The 16,120-nt window shown below is 38.4% G+C and overlaps 1 protein-coding gene across 1 annotated transcript in view; it reads right to left on the bottom strand.

Moving 5' to 3' along the window:
* The window catches only part of MMH-1 (MUTM homolog-1), a 114,449-nt gene extending 100,924 nt beyond the window's left edge, over positions 1 to 13,525 (bottom strand). The window contains exon 1 of the mRNA XM_087682991.1: positions 13,147 to 13,525. Coding sequence (XP_087539117.1) covers positions 13,147 to 13,375 — 229 coding nt within the window. The 5' untranslated portion in view covers positions 13,376 to 13,525. The remainder of the gene's footprint in view (positions 1 to 13,146) is intronic.
* Positions 13,526 to 16,120: the final 2,595 nt, after the last annotated feature.

The raw sequence follows: 16,120 nt of genomic DNA, 5'->3' as shown, positions 1-16,120 counted from the left end.
TGTCATACACTTTCATTTGTGTTTCTTCGTTTGGATATTTCTTTACCTAGTATCAGAACTAGGATCTCTTCGTAGAAACCTCGGCCTTTGATCTGAAAGCCCTTCACGAGAGCCAAGAACAACAAGAGGACAAGATGACTTCGAACACGACATCACCACTTCAATCTCCCAAGCCAAAATCCATCAAGATACGAGCAAGAGTGGGCCTCATAGCTTACTCCTCCAACTTCCGACATAATTGGAGAGACTTTAAACTACCATGGAGCCCATTGACCATATGAGATTTCAAGAGCCAAATATGACTCGTCCTCATGTATCGGGCCCAATAACAAAACTGAAGATAAATTTGATTTTTCCCCTTTAGATTCAATGCGTCAGTCTAATGATTTTGCAGGAAGGATGAATGATTTTACAGGAAGGATGAAAGCTCCACAAAGGACTAGCTATCCTAATGTGGAAACTAGCATGAAGTACAAACCCTTCATATCCATCTCTACCTCTTTCATCTATTCCATTTACATCTCCACATTCATTCACTCCCATGTCAAGTACATTTGAATTAGGGTTTAGCAACCACCTCGAGAAGCATGCCACAAATTTGGAAGCTCCAAGACTTGGATCCAACAGGGCTAAAGCTGTTTTCATTCAAATTCAATTGGAGGGATCAACAAATCAATGAATTTGGGACATTTTCCATCTCCATCAAAGCGGGTGAATGCCAATTGACTACTTGAATTAAGGGGCAAATCAGATTGTCATATTGGACAGCAAGGGGAGTTGGAATACCAAAAGGATTGACAGAATCCCATTGTACATCAACTTTTTCTTCAATTAAGTTAAAGAAATACCGAAAGGAATGCTAGTTTTGGGACCAACAGGGTATCCATTGTCGAAGATTATGAGTTATTTTACATTCCTAAGTTTTGTAATAAATATTACTATTGTATCTAAGTTGTAATTATGAAATTACCACCCATCCACGAAAAGAAGATTGGTTTCATGGTTCCATTGCCGGGACACCACTCAATCCCTTGATTTGGTGGGCTCGAGACACCTGATTGCAAGCCAAAACTTTGTGCTAGTGCTGATTTTTAGTCTCAGTTGAGAAATTATAGCAATATATCTTCATACAGTGAGTTGGACTCAAGTAGTGATTATGCCTTTCAATATCAACATTCACATGGAAATAAAGGAAATTCAATGTCTGACCTTGGACAAGGCTCCGGGCCATGGACAACAAGCTGAAAATGTTGTTGTTGGGCAAGACGCATGGCCTTCAAGGCATAAGGAGGCTGATGACCCATAAAGTGAAGAGGGATTTGATGACTAGTTCAAGAATTGGATGAGGACAGCAGCAAATCTCTTTGCTGAATCAACAAAGGATCCTCAATTTATTTGATTTTTGAATGCTCCGAAGAAGAATAGCAAAGGCAATAAGAAGAAGACGTCTTCTACACCTTCACCTCAACAAGATGCACCAAAGATAATGCCAAACCCTTCATTTGAAGCTCCCAAAGATACTAATAAAACAAAACAGTTGGTACCTACAAGGCAAGGAATACAAATGTAAGGCCATCACAAAAGTGCCAATCCAATGGATTTTGGATAGCCAGCCTATGATGGGGCAGCCAAGATATTTCGGTGGAAGCACAAGTTTTTATGCTATGGTTGGACAAGGACCACAGAGGGAATGTATGGCACAAATCCCTATGGTATGCAACAACCAATGCATGGTGTGCAAGGCCCAATGTATTCAGGTATGGCTGAAAATATGCAAAACCCTATGTGTGGCAACATTGGCTTGATTGATGCCTAGGGCACAAAGTAGCATGTTTGATACTGCATCTGCACCCTCGAATGCTTATGGGGACTTAAGGAATGAATGTTGGTCATACAAATGCTCTGATTGGCGTTGGTTTTGATGTAAATTCAGCAAATGCACCCTTTTTGCAGTAGCCAATATATAACAACTTGACACCCAAAGGAGCAACAAAAGACTATGATGAGGGTGGAAAAGCAATGAAGTTTGGATCCTTCAGTGGTGCAAAAGATAGGCTAAAAGCTTTGACTTTCATTCAACTATTTGATGCATCCTATTTGGAGGGAAATCATGACAGCTTGGAATAAGCTAGATACTAAGGAATGTTAGAATTTGAAGCAATAAAATAAGAAGTTTTGGGATGCATTGTTGCCTATTACTTCTTATCGCCCCATACCCCTTCATAAGCAAGCGGTAAAATATGTTTGCGAGCCGCCGAAAGGAATTAAGGATTTTTGCATTAAATCCACAATGTCTAACATGTCTCAACTCATAGAGATTGTTGTTACAGCCGATGCTTTGCTACATGGGGAAGGAATCGGGCTTCCCAGAGAGTGGGAAGAAGCCAAATAAAAAGTTATTTAAGGTTGAGAAAAGGGACGGATCTGAAAATCAGCCTGTACAGAGGTCAAAACAATAAAAAAAGAGCTCGAAAATATTGGCACAATGTAGAAAATTGATGGCTGCAAACAAATATTTTAGTTGTAAACAAGATTACAAAGGACTGTCTCAATAGGTCGCAAGCTGAAAAATCAAAAAATTAGGGAGATTCTAAAGGAAAGAAGCCCAAAACATCACTAGGATTGATACCCAATGTTATTAGTGATCAGCCCAATGATGATGCTACTGAGTTGTGCAGAGCACGGGGCAAAAGTAAGAATTAGCATGCATTGATGTCTTTTGATAATGGTACACGAGCCAACTTCATCTTTGTTGACATGGCAACCTATCTAGACATCAAAGAGGATGTAATGGGACCCATGGGGAAAGTTGGAATGGCATGTAAAGGCCATGCAAAGCCCGTCACACCACTCATTGAAAAGCTTTGATTGCATATACAAGGATATGTGGACAGTGAAGAGCTCTTCATTGCTCCACTTGAGGATTTGTGACGTATTGCTTGGTATGCCATGGTGTCATCGTATACATGCAGTGATTGATTCTAATGCAAAAAAGATCACTATTCAGCATAAGGGAAATATACTCACACTTGATGTAAAGTTAAAAGGTGAATCTGTTCTTGTTGTATCTGCAACTGCCATTTCTAAAGTAATAAAAAATCATCTTTTAGCATACTTGGTTTTTATTAAGGATAAAGATGATAGTGAGAATGTTGGAAACATGTCTAAGTTAGAGAAGGATCGCATGTTATTTCTGAAAATGTATGTTGATTGCTTCTCTTAGTCACTTCCGGGGCAGCTACCGCCTAAAAGGGGATGAGTAGGTGATTGAGCTATTAGAAAAAGGACTAATTCAGCCCAACTCATCTCGTTTTAGTTCTCTTGTGCTTGTGGGGCAAGAAAAGGATGGTTCATGGAATATGTGCATTGATTATCATGCTTTGAACAAGATCACAATAAAGAATCACTTTTTGATTTCTCAAATTGATAATGTTATGGATAGATTGCAAGGGACAGCCATATTCAGCCATATAGATTTGAAAAGTGGGTATCATCAAATACACATTAGACGGAAAGATATGCCTAAGATAGCTTTCAGGACATCTTTTGGATTGTATGAGTTTCTTGTTATGCCTTTTGGACTTATAAAAGCTCCTACCACTTTTAATCAGATGATGGATCGCATCTTCACGCCACATAGAGGTTCTGTGAACACTTTCTTTGATGACATGATTGTCTATTCAAAGAATGAGACAGAGTATAGAAGACGCTTGGATATTGTGTTCAATGAACTGCGTGAGCATAGGCTAGTTATTAAGGACAAGAAAATTAAATTCTTTTTGCATGAAATCCACTTTTTGGGGCATATTGTATCAGCTAATGGTATTCGCATGGAGCTTGCAAAGATTGAGGCAATATGGGCCACCTTTGAGAAATGTGCATGAGATCTATAGCTTCTTGGGTTTATATTCTTACTACAGGAAGTATACATGCGGGTTTGCTGAAATTGCATCTCCATTGCATACCTTGCAGAAGAAGGATGTGCCATTTAGATGGACAATATGGAAATTTCAACGTTTGAAAAGTTGAAGGAAAAGATGACTTCAAATCCTGTGCTTGTGTTGCCTGAACTAAGGAACTCATTCATAGTTCAATGATCATTTATAGTTCAATGTAATGCATAACATTGGGGCTATTCTTATGCAGTACGACTGAGTTGTGGCTTATGAGAGCCAAATTCTCCACATTAAGAAAAAAAAATTCAGGTTTATGAGAAAGAACTCTTGGTTGTAATTCATGCACTATCTACATGGAAACATTATTTGTTGGGGACTGATTATAGTGCAAACAGACCATCAAACTTTGAGGTACTTTCTGACGCAGACAAAGTCTGCATATGAGATGGGCAAATTTTTCTCTCTATGTTTCACTTTCAAATTGTACATATTGATGGTAAAAAAGAATGTTGTGACTAATGCACTATCGCGTAAGCCATAAATTTTAGCCGTCAACATGGTTCATCACACTAAGTTGAATGCCATGAAAGAGCAATATATTGTTGATTCAAACTTTGCTAATGTTTATGATCAGCTTTGCAATGGCCAAAGGCATGAACATTTTGTGCTAAAAGATAGATTTTTGATGATGCATGGACGATTGTGTGTCACAAAGCAATTAAGGGCCATAGTTATCACTGAAAGTCATGCTCCTTCCTATGCAGGACACATAGGTATTGATGCCACAATCAAGGCAGTGGAGCATTTTTTTTATTAGCTAGCTTTGAGGCATGATATAAAATAGTTTGTTAAGACATGCATTGTATGTCCAAGGTAAAGCATGATAGGCAAAAGATGTCTTTTTGCATAAAATCCACTTTTTGGGGCATATTGTATCAGCTAATGGTATTCGCATGGAGCTTGCAAAGATTGAGGCAATATGGGCCACCTTTGAGAAATGTGCATGAGATCTATAGCTTCTTGGGTTTATATTCTTACTACAGGAAGTATACATGCGGGTTTGCTGAAATTGCATCTCCATTGCATACCTTGCAGAAGAAGAATGTGCCATTTAGATGGACAGTATGGAAATTTCAACGTTTGAAAAGTTGAAGGAAAAGATGACTTCAAATCCTGTGCTTGTGTTGCCTGATCTAAGGAACTCATTCATAGTTCAATGATCATTTATAGTTCAATGTAATGCATAACATTGGGGCTATTCTTATGCAGTACGACTGAGTTGTGGCTTATGAGAGCCGAATTCTCCACATTAAGAAAAAAAAATTCAGGTTTATGAGAAAGAACTCTTGGTTGTAATTCATGCACTATCTACATGGAAACATTATTTGTTGGGGACTGATTATAGTGCAAACAGACCATCAAACTTTGAGGTACTTTCTGACGCAGACAAAGTCTGCATATGAGATGGGCAAATTTTTCTCTCTATGTTTCACTTTCAAATTGTACATATTGATGGTAAAAAAGAATGTTGTGACTAATGCACTATCGCATAAGCCATAAATTTTAGCCGTCAACATGGTTCATCACACTAAGTTGAATGCCATGAAAGAGCAATATATTGTTGATTCAAACTTTGCTAATGTTTATGATCAGCTTTGCAATGGCCAAAGGCATGAACATTTTGTGCTAAAAGATAGATTTTTGATGATGCATGGACGATTGTGTGTCACAAAGCAGTTAAGGGCCATAGTTATCATTGAAAGTCATGCTCCTTCCTATGCAAGACACATAGGTATTGATGCCACAATCAAGGCAGTGGAGCATTTTTTTTATTAGCTAGCTTTGAGACATGATATAAAATAGTTTGTTAAGACATGCATTGTATGTCCAAGGTAAAGCATGATAGGCAAAAGATGTCGGGTTTGTTGCAACCCTTGTCTATTCCAAATAGGCCTTGGCAGAGCATTGCACTGGACTTTATTTTTTAGCTTTCTAAAACACCTACAAGAAATAATGGATTTTGCAAGTTTAGCAAACAAGCCCATTTTATTCCAGTGAGGAAGAAAATAAAGGCTGATCATATGGCACGATTGTTTTTGTAGCACATCTTTAGGTATCATGTTATGCCAAAGTCGATCATTAGTGATCGAGACCCTAGGATATGGATACCACGCTGAAATTCTCATCATCCTTCCATCCACACAGGAAGCAAATTCCACAGTGTTAAAGCTTTTGAGGTGCTATGTTTCAAACCATAGGACACAGTAGTAGTATTTGCCCTTGGCTGGGTTTGCTTATAACAACGCAGTGCATAGTTCCACGGGAAAAGCTCCATTTGAGGTGGTTGAGGGTGGCAAGAAGATACCACCCATTCTACAAACTAAGAATAACATCTTTGAGGCTGATCGTTATGTGGAAAACTTGGATGTAGCCTATGCAAAGATAAAATATACACTTCAAAGATCGCAAGAAAAGCAAAAGAGGACAGTTGATCGCCACAAACGTGCTTTGTAGTTTGCAAAGGGTGATTATGTATTGCTGCATTTTGAAAAGGCAAGGCTGAAAAAGATTGAAGAAAGAGAAAGATTGTATTCGAAGTTGAGTATGAGATACTATGGGCCCTTCCAAGTGTTGGAGAAGATCAACGATGTGACATATCAGCTGAAATTACCTCCACATTGGCAAATACACAATGCCTTTCATGTCAGCTTATTAAGGCCTTTTCATGGTGATGTGCCAAAGGATATGTCTGCTGAAATTTAGCCTAAGGTTGAGGAGCTGGATGAGATTTTCATACTCGGGCAAATTTTGACACATAAGGAAAGAAAGGTGAAAGATAAAGATAAGGTCTCCAAGAGATACTTGGTGAAATTTCTAAATTATTCGCCAATGGATGCCAAATGGATGGAAGTGGATGACTTAACAAATCATCCTTAGTTGCAGCTTTACCTAGATGCCTTTCAGTTAGAGCCTAGTTCGGGCTCCGTCAGGGTCAACTGATCAAGGGTCCGAAGTATTGCATGATACTAAAGGGGGAGGTAGCATTTCCACTCCCCCATTTATGGACAGCTCTCGTATATAGAGGATCTCAGATATATTCAATATGCATCCAAGGTACTGTGCTAACAATATATTTGACATAAAGTCATTACTTAGTATACTAGTCACTGTGAAATGTATGTAGATGAGTATAAGTTTCACCCGAGCACTAGAACTATACTTTTGCATCAGATTGTGATCAATTTGGCATAAATTTTGCCTCAATTTTGATACAAAAATTCTAATCGGTTTTCAGCTCAGTTTTTTATCAACATGAGAACCGTTTATGGCCATTTTCGGGATCAATTTTTGCATTGATTGCTCGTCAATTTTTGCAATGAGTTTGTGATTAGTTTGGGGTCACATTTGCAGCAGTTTGTGATCAATTTTCAGATCAGTTAAGTCATTGTATTATACTCAGTTTTCAATGGTTTACATCTTGTTCCATGGACAACAGCATATGTTATGATGCCATTGATGTTTTAGCAATGGTTTATGCTTGGTTATGCTATGCTATGGTTTGGTTTTGTAGACGAGTTGAGCTCATGAGAAATAGACATGTCACATGATAATCTGGCAATGTTTTTGAGATTCTCTATGAGTCTTATGTTATGTTATGATTGGCCAGTAATTTTCAGCATGTGTTGGACTTATGGAACGGTTGAGCAACAAGGCACAATGTTGTGTTAATTATGATGTCTTATGGCAATTCGAGTCCACTATTTTGCTTTTGATGCATCTAGTAGTGCAATCAAGAATGGTTACAAGGATTTGAAGAGGGAGGGCTATCATGAGGACATGTGTCTTTGAAACCTCACTTAACTGTGGATTAATTTTTAATCACAAGGTTATAGTAAATGTTGCACGAGTGAGGTGTAGTTGGAGTTAGAGTAAATTTATGAGCTCGAACCCCGAGAAAATCACGGGATGTCAAAGGCAAAAGTTGCTATAAGTTATGCCACACAGATACTTGGTGGTATCTGGTGCCAGTTGTCATCTGGCCATAAGTGTCAGTTGGTGAAGCCAATTTGATAGTCAAAGATGGCACAAAGACATTGCGAAATAAAAGTTACCTAGCCAATTTAATTATTACCCAATCAAATTAATTTTCTAAGTATCGAAATAATTATTAGATTAATTTTCAGTATTTAAAGACTAAAAATTAATATTTAATTATAGATAATGTTGAAAAAGCCATTTCGGAAGGTAATCACTTGTCAAAAATGCCCATGAAAGACTGAAGAACGTCTTTAGAGGCCAAAGAGAGGCATTTTAGTGCATTCAACCTGCAAATGAAAGAGAGACAAAAGATATTGCTGGTCTGATTTACAGTCATTGGAGAACCTTCGAAGGCAGCCAGAGGCAAGAGAAGATCAATCAACAGTAAGTGACAACATCTACAAGCTATTGAGATAAGGCAACAACAATAAATGACTAATTTTCTTCAATTCTTCACAAAGAAAGTCTGAATTATCACTCTCCTCAGCATTCTCTCCCATTTTCCAACCTTTCTACAACCTTGCTCCGAAGATTGACGCATTCAGATCACTGAAGGCCAAGAAATTTCAGATTTCTTTGTTGTAAACCCTAATCTATAGCAAAAATTAGGGTTTAGCAACAACCTCCAGACGCATGTCAAAAATTAAAAGCTCCAAGACTTGGATTCAACAAGGCTAAAGCTGTCTTCAGTCAAATTCAATTAGAGGGACCAGCAAATCAATGAATTTGGAACATTTTCCATCTCCATCAAAGTGGATAAAGGCTTATTAACTACCCGAATCAAGAGGCAAATCAAATTAAAAACTTGCTGGTCATTTTGAACAACAAGGGGAGTTGGGATACCGAAAGGGATAGAGAGAATCCTATTGTACGTCAACTTTTTCTTCAATTAAGTTAAAGATATACCAAAAGGGGTGCCAATTTTAGAGCCAACAAGGTGTCCATTATCCAAGATTGTAAGTTATCTTGCATTTCTCAGTTTTGTAAATAATGTTATTGTTGTAACTAAGTTGTAATTAGAGAAGTACCACCCATCCACTGAAGGAAGGCTGGTTTCATCCGAAGTGAAAATCGTGTTCACATCAAAAGCTCTAGAATTTTGCAATTGATAATTTTGTCTTCAACAACTATCGCAAATTTTTAACCATTTAAGATATTTTTAGAATAGAAAGTTTAGAAGCTTTTTTCTATAGAAAATTAAAATGTGCCATCTAGAATGGAACATGTATCATTTTACTCAATACTTATTATTTTCAACAAACACTTGTCACTTTTAGGCTCTACTTTCCACTTTTGAGTATCGAAGCTCCATACCTATGTATTGTATTTGAGGTCTCTCTCTTCATTTCCGATGAGCTTTAACATTGAATTCTCAATCACATACCTTGTACACTCTTATCTAGTACTTCATCCAATAAACTTTCTACTCACCTTCAACAAATCAAAGCACAAAAGTAAAAAATCAACTTGCTAATGTATGCAAAAATTAAGGTTTCAAAACCCTGATTTTCATATTTGCAACAAGTATATTCCATTGTATATGGTTCAAGTCCTCTATATCCATGGTTTGTCTCAACAAAATCCTGTAGAGAGAGAGGTCAGTTCCCCTCTCATCGTAGTGTCATCTCTCTCTCTCTCTCTCTCTCTCTCTCTCTCTCTCTCTCTCTCTCTCTCTCTCTTCCCCTATCTTTTACTTTTTGTAGTAATAATTAATCAAGTTAGTTGAGTTCAAAATATTGTCAAACATTCTCTCTTAGTCTAACACATTTCACCACTAAGTGTGCCTTAAGTGAAACACCGCATAAAACAACAAAACAACACATTTAGAGTACATATACTCAGCAAACTAATACTAAGAATTACTCTTTTTTTTTCTCTTGAAGTAAATTGGATAGGCAAAACGGTGAACATTAAAACTTTTCAATAGTGAAATGCGTCACATCTTACCCCTAGTAATTTGGTGGTTACCATGCATTCTTCAAAGCACTTATACAAAGAATGAGAACTCTAGAGAGTAGTTGAGGAGAATAGGGGAATAGAAACAGAAACAAAAGCGTCAAATTTTGAGGAGGGAAAAATAGAAACACCACGTCATCAAGGGGAAAAGGGATTCTTGCATAAAGTCTAGGTGCTTAAAAGCTAAAAGTTATAATACAAGTTCCATACTCAAAAACAAAGCTTTCTATTTCCAAGTTTTTAAAAAGTACTATAAAAGGTGTAAGCTCATAGAAACTTTCTAATGCATACAAGGATTTTGACACATAATTAATATATTGATTGCATAGAAAGAACAATTGTAAATAAGTGCAAACCCATACAAGAGAGTGAGCGATAACCAATTTTCATCTCTTAGTTCCTCTTTCTCTTAGTCTCCCTCTTCCTTATCCATGTCATAATCTTCAATTACTATGGGCAAATCCTATTCATTATCATCCTCCTTGTTAATGAAGAAAGTTGAAACGGATATAAACGATTCTAAGCTTAATCAATTTAAATGATTAAATGTAAAATATTTAATGATTTAAGCTTAATTCGTGAATCATTTAAAACATTAAATATTAAATAACTATTTAACATTACAAGCTTTAAAGAAAACACAACATTAAAACATTAAACATTCAACAATGAAACATTAACAATGCTTGAAGAACATGATAAAAAAGTATAAAAAACATGAAAATAATAATGCTTTAATGCTACATATAGGAGGCAAAAAACATGATGATTAATAACGCTATGTTTGCAACGAAAACAATATACTATATTTTGCTAAAAACTTTCTGGTCTTATTGAAAAATGGGGTGAACCAAAACATTTCCCCCAAGTGGAAACGCCATGTGGCAATCGTTTTCCCAAAGGGGAAATGTTCCAGATAGGTCAACGCATTTCAAGCCCTCCTCCATACGTTTTGGCATTTCAAGCCCTGTAAAGATGTGTTTTGGGACGTTTCCCGCTTCTATGCTTTAGAGTCTCGAGTCAAGCAACGGAATCCATATACCAAAGCATGAGAGTGAAAACAAACCACATGATTTATTACAACCACTAGAGTACTCCCAATATCACTCTCTCTGATACAACATGTTGTAGATACTACTAGAGAAGAAAGAGCACAATGTCATAAATAGGACATGCAACGAGCAAACCAACTAGAGAAATACCCAAAAGTATAGGTCCGCCATCAATCTACTAATGACTGAGGAATGCATGTGTCCAATGCTCCCCACCATGCCCATTAGACTACCCACTCAAGTGCCCATGAGACCAATGTACAAACCCATGATATATACAATGTGACACCCTCTCTCAAACCATGGGTTTGGCAAGTATAAGGAAATATGCAATGATGAAGCATCCACCATAGAAGATACACTAATAAAATTAGAGATAGCCATGGATATCCAAGCAATGGGTAGTTCAACCACCACCAAGGTGCTTAACCACACAGAGTAGAAATAGTTGAATCTCGATATCTGTCACAAATCAACTCCACTAAAAGCACATCATGACCATGGATTTCTCACCTTCGACCAAGCCACCAAAGCGTCTGCTCATATGGAAACAAACTAGGAGGAAAGCCCACTCTCTGTCTAACCTCCTATCATGAACTTGAAAGTCTAACCTCCAATCATGAACTTGAAAGGCAATCTACTCCAAGATTTCAACCTGCAATAAAGTGACCATTGACCACCTCAAACCAATGCATCATGAGCCTCTCAAGGAATGTGATAGATAAATTTAATCTTGCATAACTATTTACTCCACCTTGCGAGGTGAGATTATAAAAGTTTGCTTGGTTGCCTTTACAGAAATGGACTGAGTCAATAGATGCCTCACCTCCATAGCTTAGGACGGCTCTTTAGATGGAGGGAAGCTTGGCAAGGCTATGAGAAATACATATCTATGTCTCCCAAGATGAGAGTGCAATTTTACATAGCCTGGCCCTACAAGGTCAAAAGGTCCCATTCTAGATAGGGATGGTTTTGCCACTCTTTTGGGAGTGAGAGATTATGATTACCTTTCAATAAATTAGGATGTTTCTAATTCACATGTTTGTATGCTAAGAGGCTCCAACAAACTTTTTGTCACAAATAAGGAAAAAGAAGCTATTTTAGCTTGTTATTAGTGTTACAATATGGAGGATCCATTGATTGATAAAATGAAGCACAAAGACAAAGAGTAATGAGATAGTACCTTGGGTAGTTATGGTCAATAAGCCCACAATTAGAGGTTCAACACTTCAAGCAGGAATAACAGTTCAACATAAAGCAAGAGATAAAAACATAGAGTGAAAAGAGTGTGGGGACATTAGGCACAACAACTGGAAAGCATGAACCCTCTCTTCAGTGTAAATAAGGACAAAGCTACCACTAAAATAGAAATGCAGGTTAGATAGATTCAAATCAGGCTGGCAACTGAATAAAATACAAAATTACTGCAGCTGGATAAAAAACAAAGACGTAGAAGATCAAAACACAGGTTGAGCAGCACACAGCAGGGTGGAAACTAGTTGACCAGCAGTTGAAGAGAATCACCCAGACTAGAAATGAGTCATCTACAGCAGAAAAAGTCAATCAGCAGCAAAACACAGGATTTAAAGGCCTCTGGAGCAGTCAAGCAGGCATAAAGTTATGAAACATCTTCATCCAAAACTAGCAAAATATTAAAAAGATATCTGAAATTCTGAGCCAAAAATATTAAAAATAATCTTTGTCTTATTTTCTATAAAGTTTAGGACTATCTCTTTCTAAGATGAGTTAGTAGCTTTTAGAAGACCTTTTTTTGAGTTCAAAATAAACCCAATGAGTCTGAAAAAGCTAAGTCCTGTTGACCTCTATCTAGTGCCAACTTGCGTCCCTCCTGTATGATGTGGGCTGCCAATTGCACCGGCTCTCGGTGATGGGGAGCAAGCCAGTCCTATGAAGTTTGGTTCAGCATACTTTAGACTCGATGCTCCTAATTCAATAGGAATCCTTGGAGCCCTCCTACCAGCGTTGCTAATTGACCAAGCCCGTAGAGTCATTCCCCCTCATGTCTGTTATGTAATATAATGGGTGCGTATGACTTCGATGTCGGGATGTATATGAGTATGTGCATGCACGCTGTACGCAAGTTAGATATTTTTCGATTGATAAAGGCGAGGTCATTACAGGCGTAGAACGATGTTATCCGCCATAGTTCAAAATGGAGAGAATATGAATTCTTTAGAAATTACCAAATTGAAAGGTCGGCCATGGTCGCTGGTCGAGCTCCAGCCAAAGGTTCTTGCCTTTGCGAAGGACATTCAGGATCTTTCGACTGGTCAGGGCCGTCTGAAGGTCGGAAGGAGAGACGCCGTCGATGACGAGGGGGTCGTCTGCGATGACGACTTCGAGGATGGTAAGGCCGCAGCAGGACTCGTGCAGGGCCTTGCGGGAAGCCTCCACCTCCGGAAGCTCAGGCATGGCTGCGATGGCGGCAGTGACACGAAGCAGAAGCAGTGACGAGGCTGATGTGCTGATGATGACGAAAACTCCCGCCTCCGTCTCCCCCCTCGCTCACAACGGCTAGTCGTGAGGCTGATGACTCATAAAAATGTGCTTAGGGCCCTTACAAGAAAACAAGGGATCTTCAAACATCTTCCTTAGGTGTCACTATTGATTTGCGCATGAATGTCGCATCCTTAGCGCACAAGCTCAATGGTATTATATTCCATTCAATAGCCCGTCATGGCATGGCAATGAAAGCCTGCGCACATGACTTAGCCAAGGTAAGTCATGGCCAAGACCTTAGCATTCGTCTCTCAATGGAGTCTAGCAATGTATGCAAGTAAGAAGATGATGAGATTTGCATTAGTTGGTGCCTCTTTAAATAGGCAAAGGTTTACTACAAGTATAGTGCACTTGACCTCTTTTTGGTGCCAACTTGTCCATCCTTATCCTTCCACTCTCATAAATCTAGTTCCCATATTCAAACATCAAATATGTTAACATCCACCCCCTTGATGCGTGGTCTATCCTTATCGATTACCATTGTCATCAAACATGTGGTATGATTACAAAACAACATTGCCCACTCCTTGAGTCCCTTATCATACTCATAAGCATGTGGTGTGACATAATCAAGATGTAAGCAATGACATTGAATTGATTTGGAAATTTGTCCCCTTGGCTACATCATTGGTGCCAATATTGAACATTACAATTGTATGATAATCTAGAATAGATGTGTGTTGGATGGAGATTCATTTGATTTGGTTACATCATGATTTTGGAGTGGCTTGTTTGCATAGCTTGCTTGATTGGAGTAGCACTCTTTTTCAAAATGACCAAAGCATCTACAAGTTGTACATTGATGTTTGCCTTTGTTTCTGCATTTCTTCTCTTCATGATTAGTCAATCCACAATGGTTGCATTTAAGTCTTGAAAATTCCTGTAATGATGAAGACATTGTCATGACAAGTAGTGGTTGAAGTGCATTGAGTGGGTTATATTTTACTCTCTCTCTAGTAACGATGCCTCAATGTCGTGCAGCTTCAAATCATCCATATTAGATAATCATCCTCCATAGCTAAATTTTGATAACCATCTACATCACACTTGCTAATAAAATAGCTTTGGCCTCATCTTCATCAAGTATGCATTTCAAAGCATCCAATTGTTGTCTGATACCCTCATATTTGTTCAAGTGACTTATAAGATCTTCTTTTGGGTTAAACTTTGGGTTACAGAATCGCATCAATAATTTCACCTTTAGAGTGCTTGGATTCAATCCCAAACACTTTGTTGAGCTCCTCGAGAGCTCCTCCCATGCTATCTTTGAACTTAGAATACCGTCAATGTGATGTATGCATTCATTTCCCAATACTATAACAGTTATATTTCCTAGTGCTTTCTCATTGGTTCTTTATAGTCCTCTCCCAAGCTTATAGTTGTGTCTCTCCCATAGTTGTGTCTCTCCCAGTGATTATGCCCCATAGACTCTTTTGCATAAGTAGATACATCATCTTAGACTGCCATGTGTGGACTCCAAATCGCGTGGACTTATCGATGACATCTTGAGTTAAGATAATGCTCAATAGAGAGGTCTTATTGGGCTTATAGACTAATGTCCAACTATGTCTACCTCTTTACAAGCAAGCAAGTGAGAGGCTTTTGGATTTAAAAAAAATTTGGCTCAATGTTGAATGGGTTAAGAGATAATGTGAACAAGTCTAAGAGCAAACCAGTTTTATTAATACAAGAGTAAATGGAATTTTGAGAGGAGGCCTTCTTGTTAACCCTCAAACGAACAAGGTGGAAAATCCAGAAAATATAAAGCAAAAGACAAGGCCAAGGCAAAAGTGAAATGGAAGACGAAGCATGCCAAGAAAAAGCTAGAAACACAAGAAATGCAAAAAAGTCCTAAATCAAGGAGAGAGGCACACAAGAAAAAGTACAAGTTAATACTTTTGTAAAAGAGTGCAAGGCGTCCCATGATTTATTTTGTAAAAGAGCATCAGGCCGTGCAAATTGTAAATGGCTAGAGGCATAAGTTGAGGCCATGCCAATAGGGAAGAGGAGGAGAAGGGTTGGAGGAATGGGCCAAGCCCCGAACCAAAAAGGAGATGATTGCCCAAAGGGAATTAGGGTAAGGGTTTTGTATATAAAGTTAAAAAGTGAATGAGAAGCTCATTATTGTGTGGCCAAAAGTAGCTCTCTTCTTCTTCTTCTTACTTGCTTGAGCTTGTGCTTGAGAGAGGGAGTGTGAGAGTGTGAGGGAGTGAGTGTGTGAGGGTGAGGGACTATGATGGAGAAGCTCTCCATCTTTTCCTCTCTTCCTCTCATCTCATCTCTTCTCTTGTCTTGCTCACGGCAATGGAGCTTGGAGCGTGGAGCTTGAGGATTGAGTTCGCTTGAAGCTTACACTTGGATTGTGGAGCTACCGGAGTGCTCGAGAGAGGAGGAAACTCGATTGGGCATGAATGTAAGCTCACTATACTCGTAGAAAGAGATAGGGTGTCAGCTATGTGAGAGGTAGCCATTAGTACTCAACTTGAAACGCTTGAAAAAATAAGCGGTCTGTGGGTCTTGGCAATCAAGCGTGAGCTTGCCACTACATTTTGGTTCCATTGCTGGGACCAACGAATTCAAGCCTTGATGAGTGCCTACGTGCTCCGAATCGAACATTGAATAGGGTTTTTTGCGAATCAGTATTTGAGGTAGATAGGT

This window comes from Lygodium microphyllum, chromosome 8 (genome assembly GCF_053477565.2).
Source record: "Lygodium microphyllum isolate KBCC chromosome 8, Lygodium_microphyllum_v1.1.10, whole genome shotgun sequence".
In the NCBI taxonomy this organism is placed as follows: Eukaryota; Viridiplantae; Streptophyta; class Polypodiopsida; order Schizaeales; family Lygodiaceae; genus Lygodium; species Lygodium microphyllum.
This window is presented reverse-complemented; position numbering and strand designations above follow the sequence as displayed.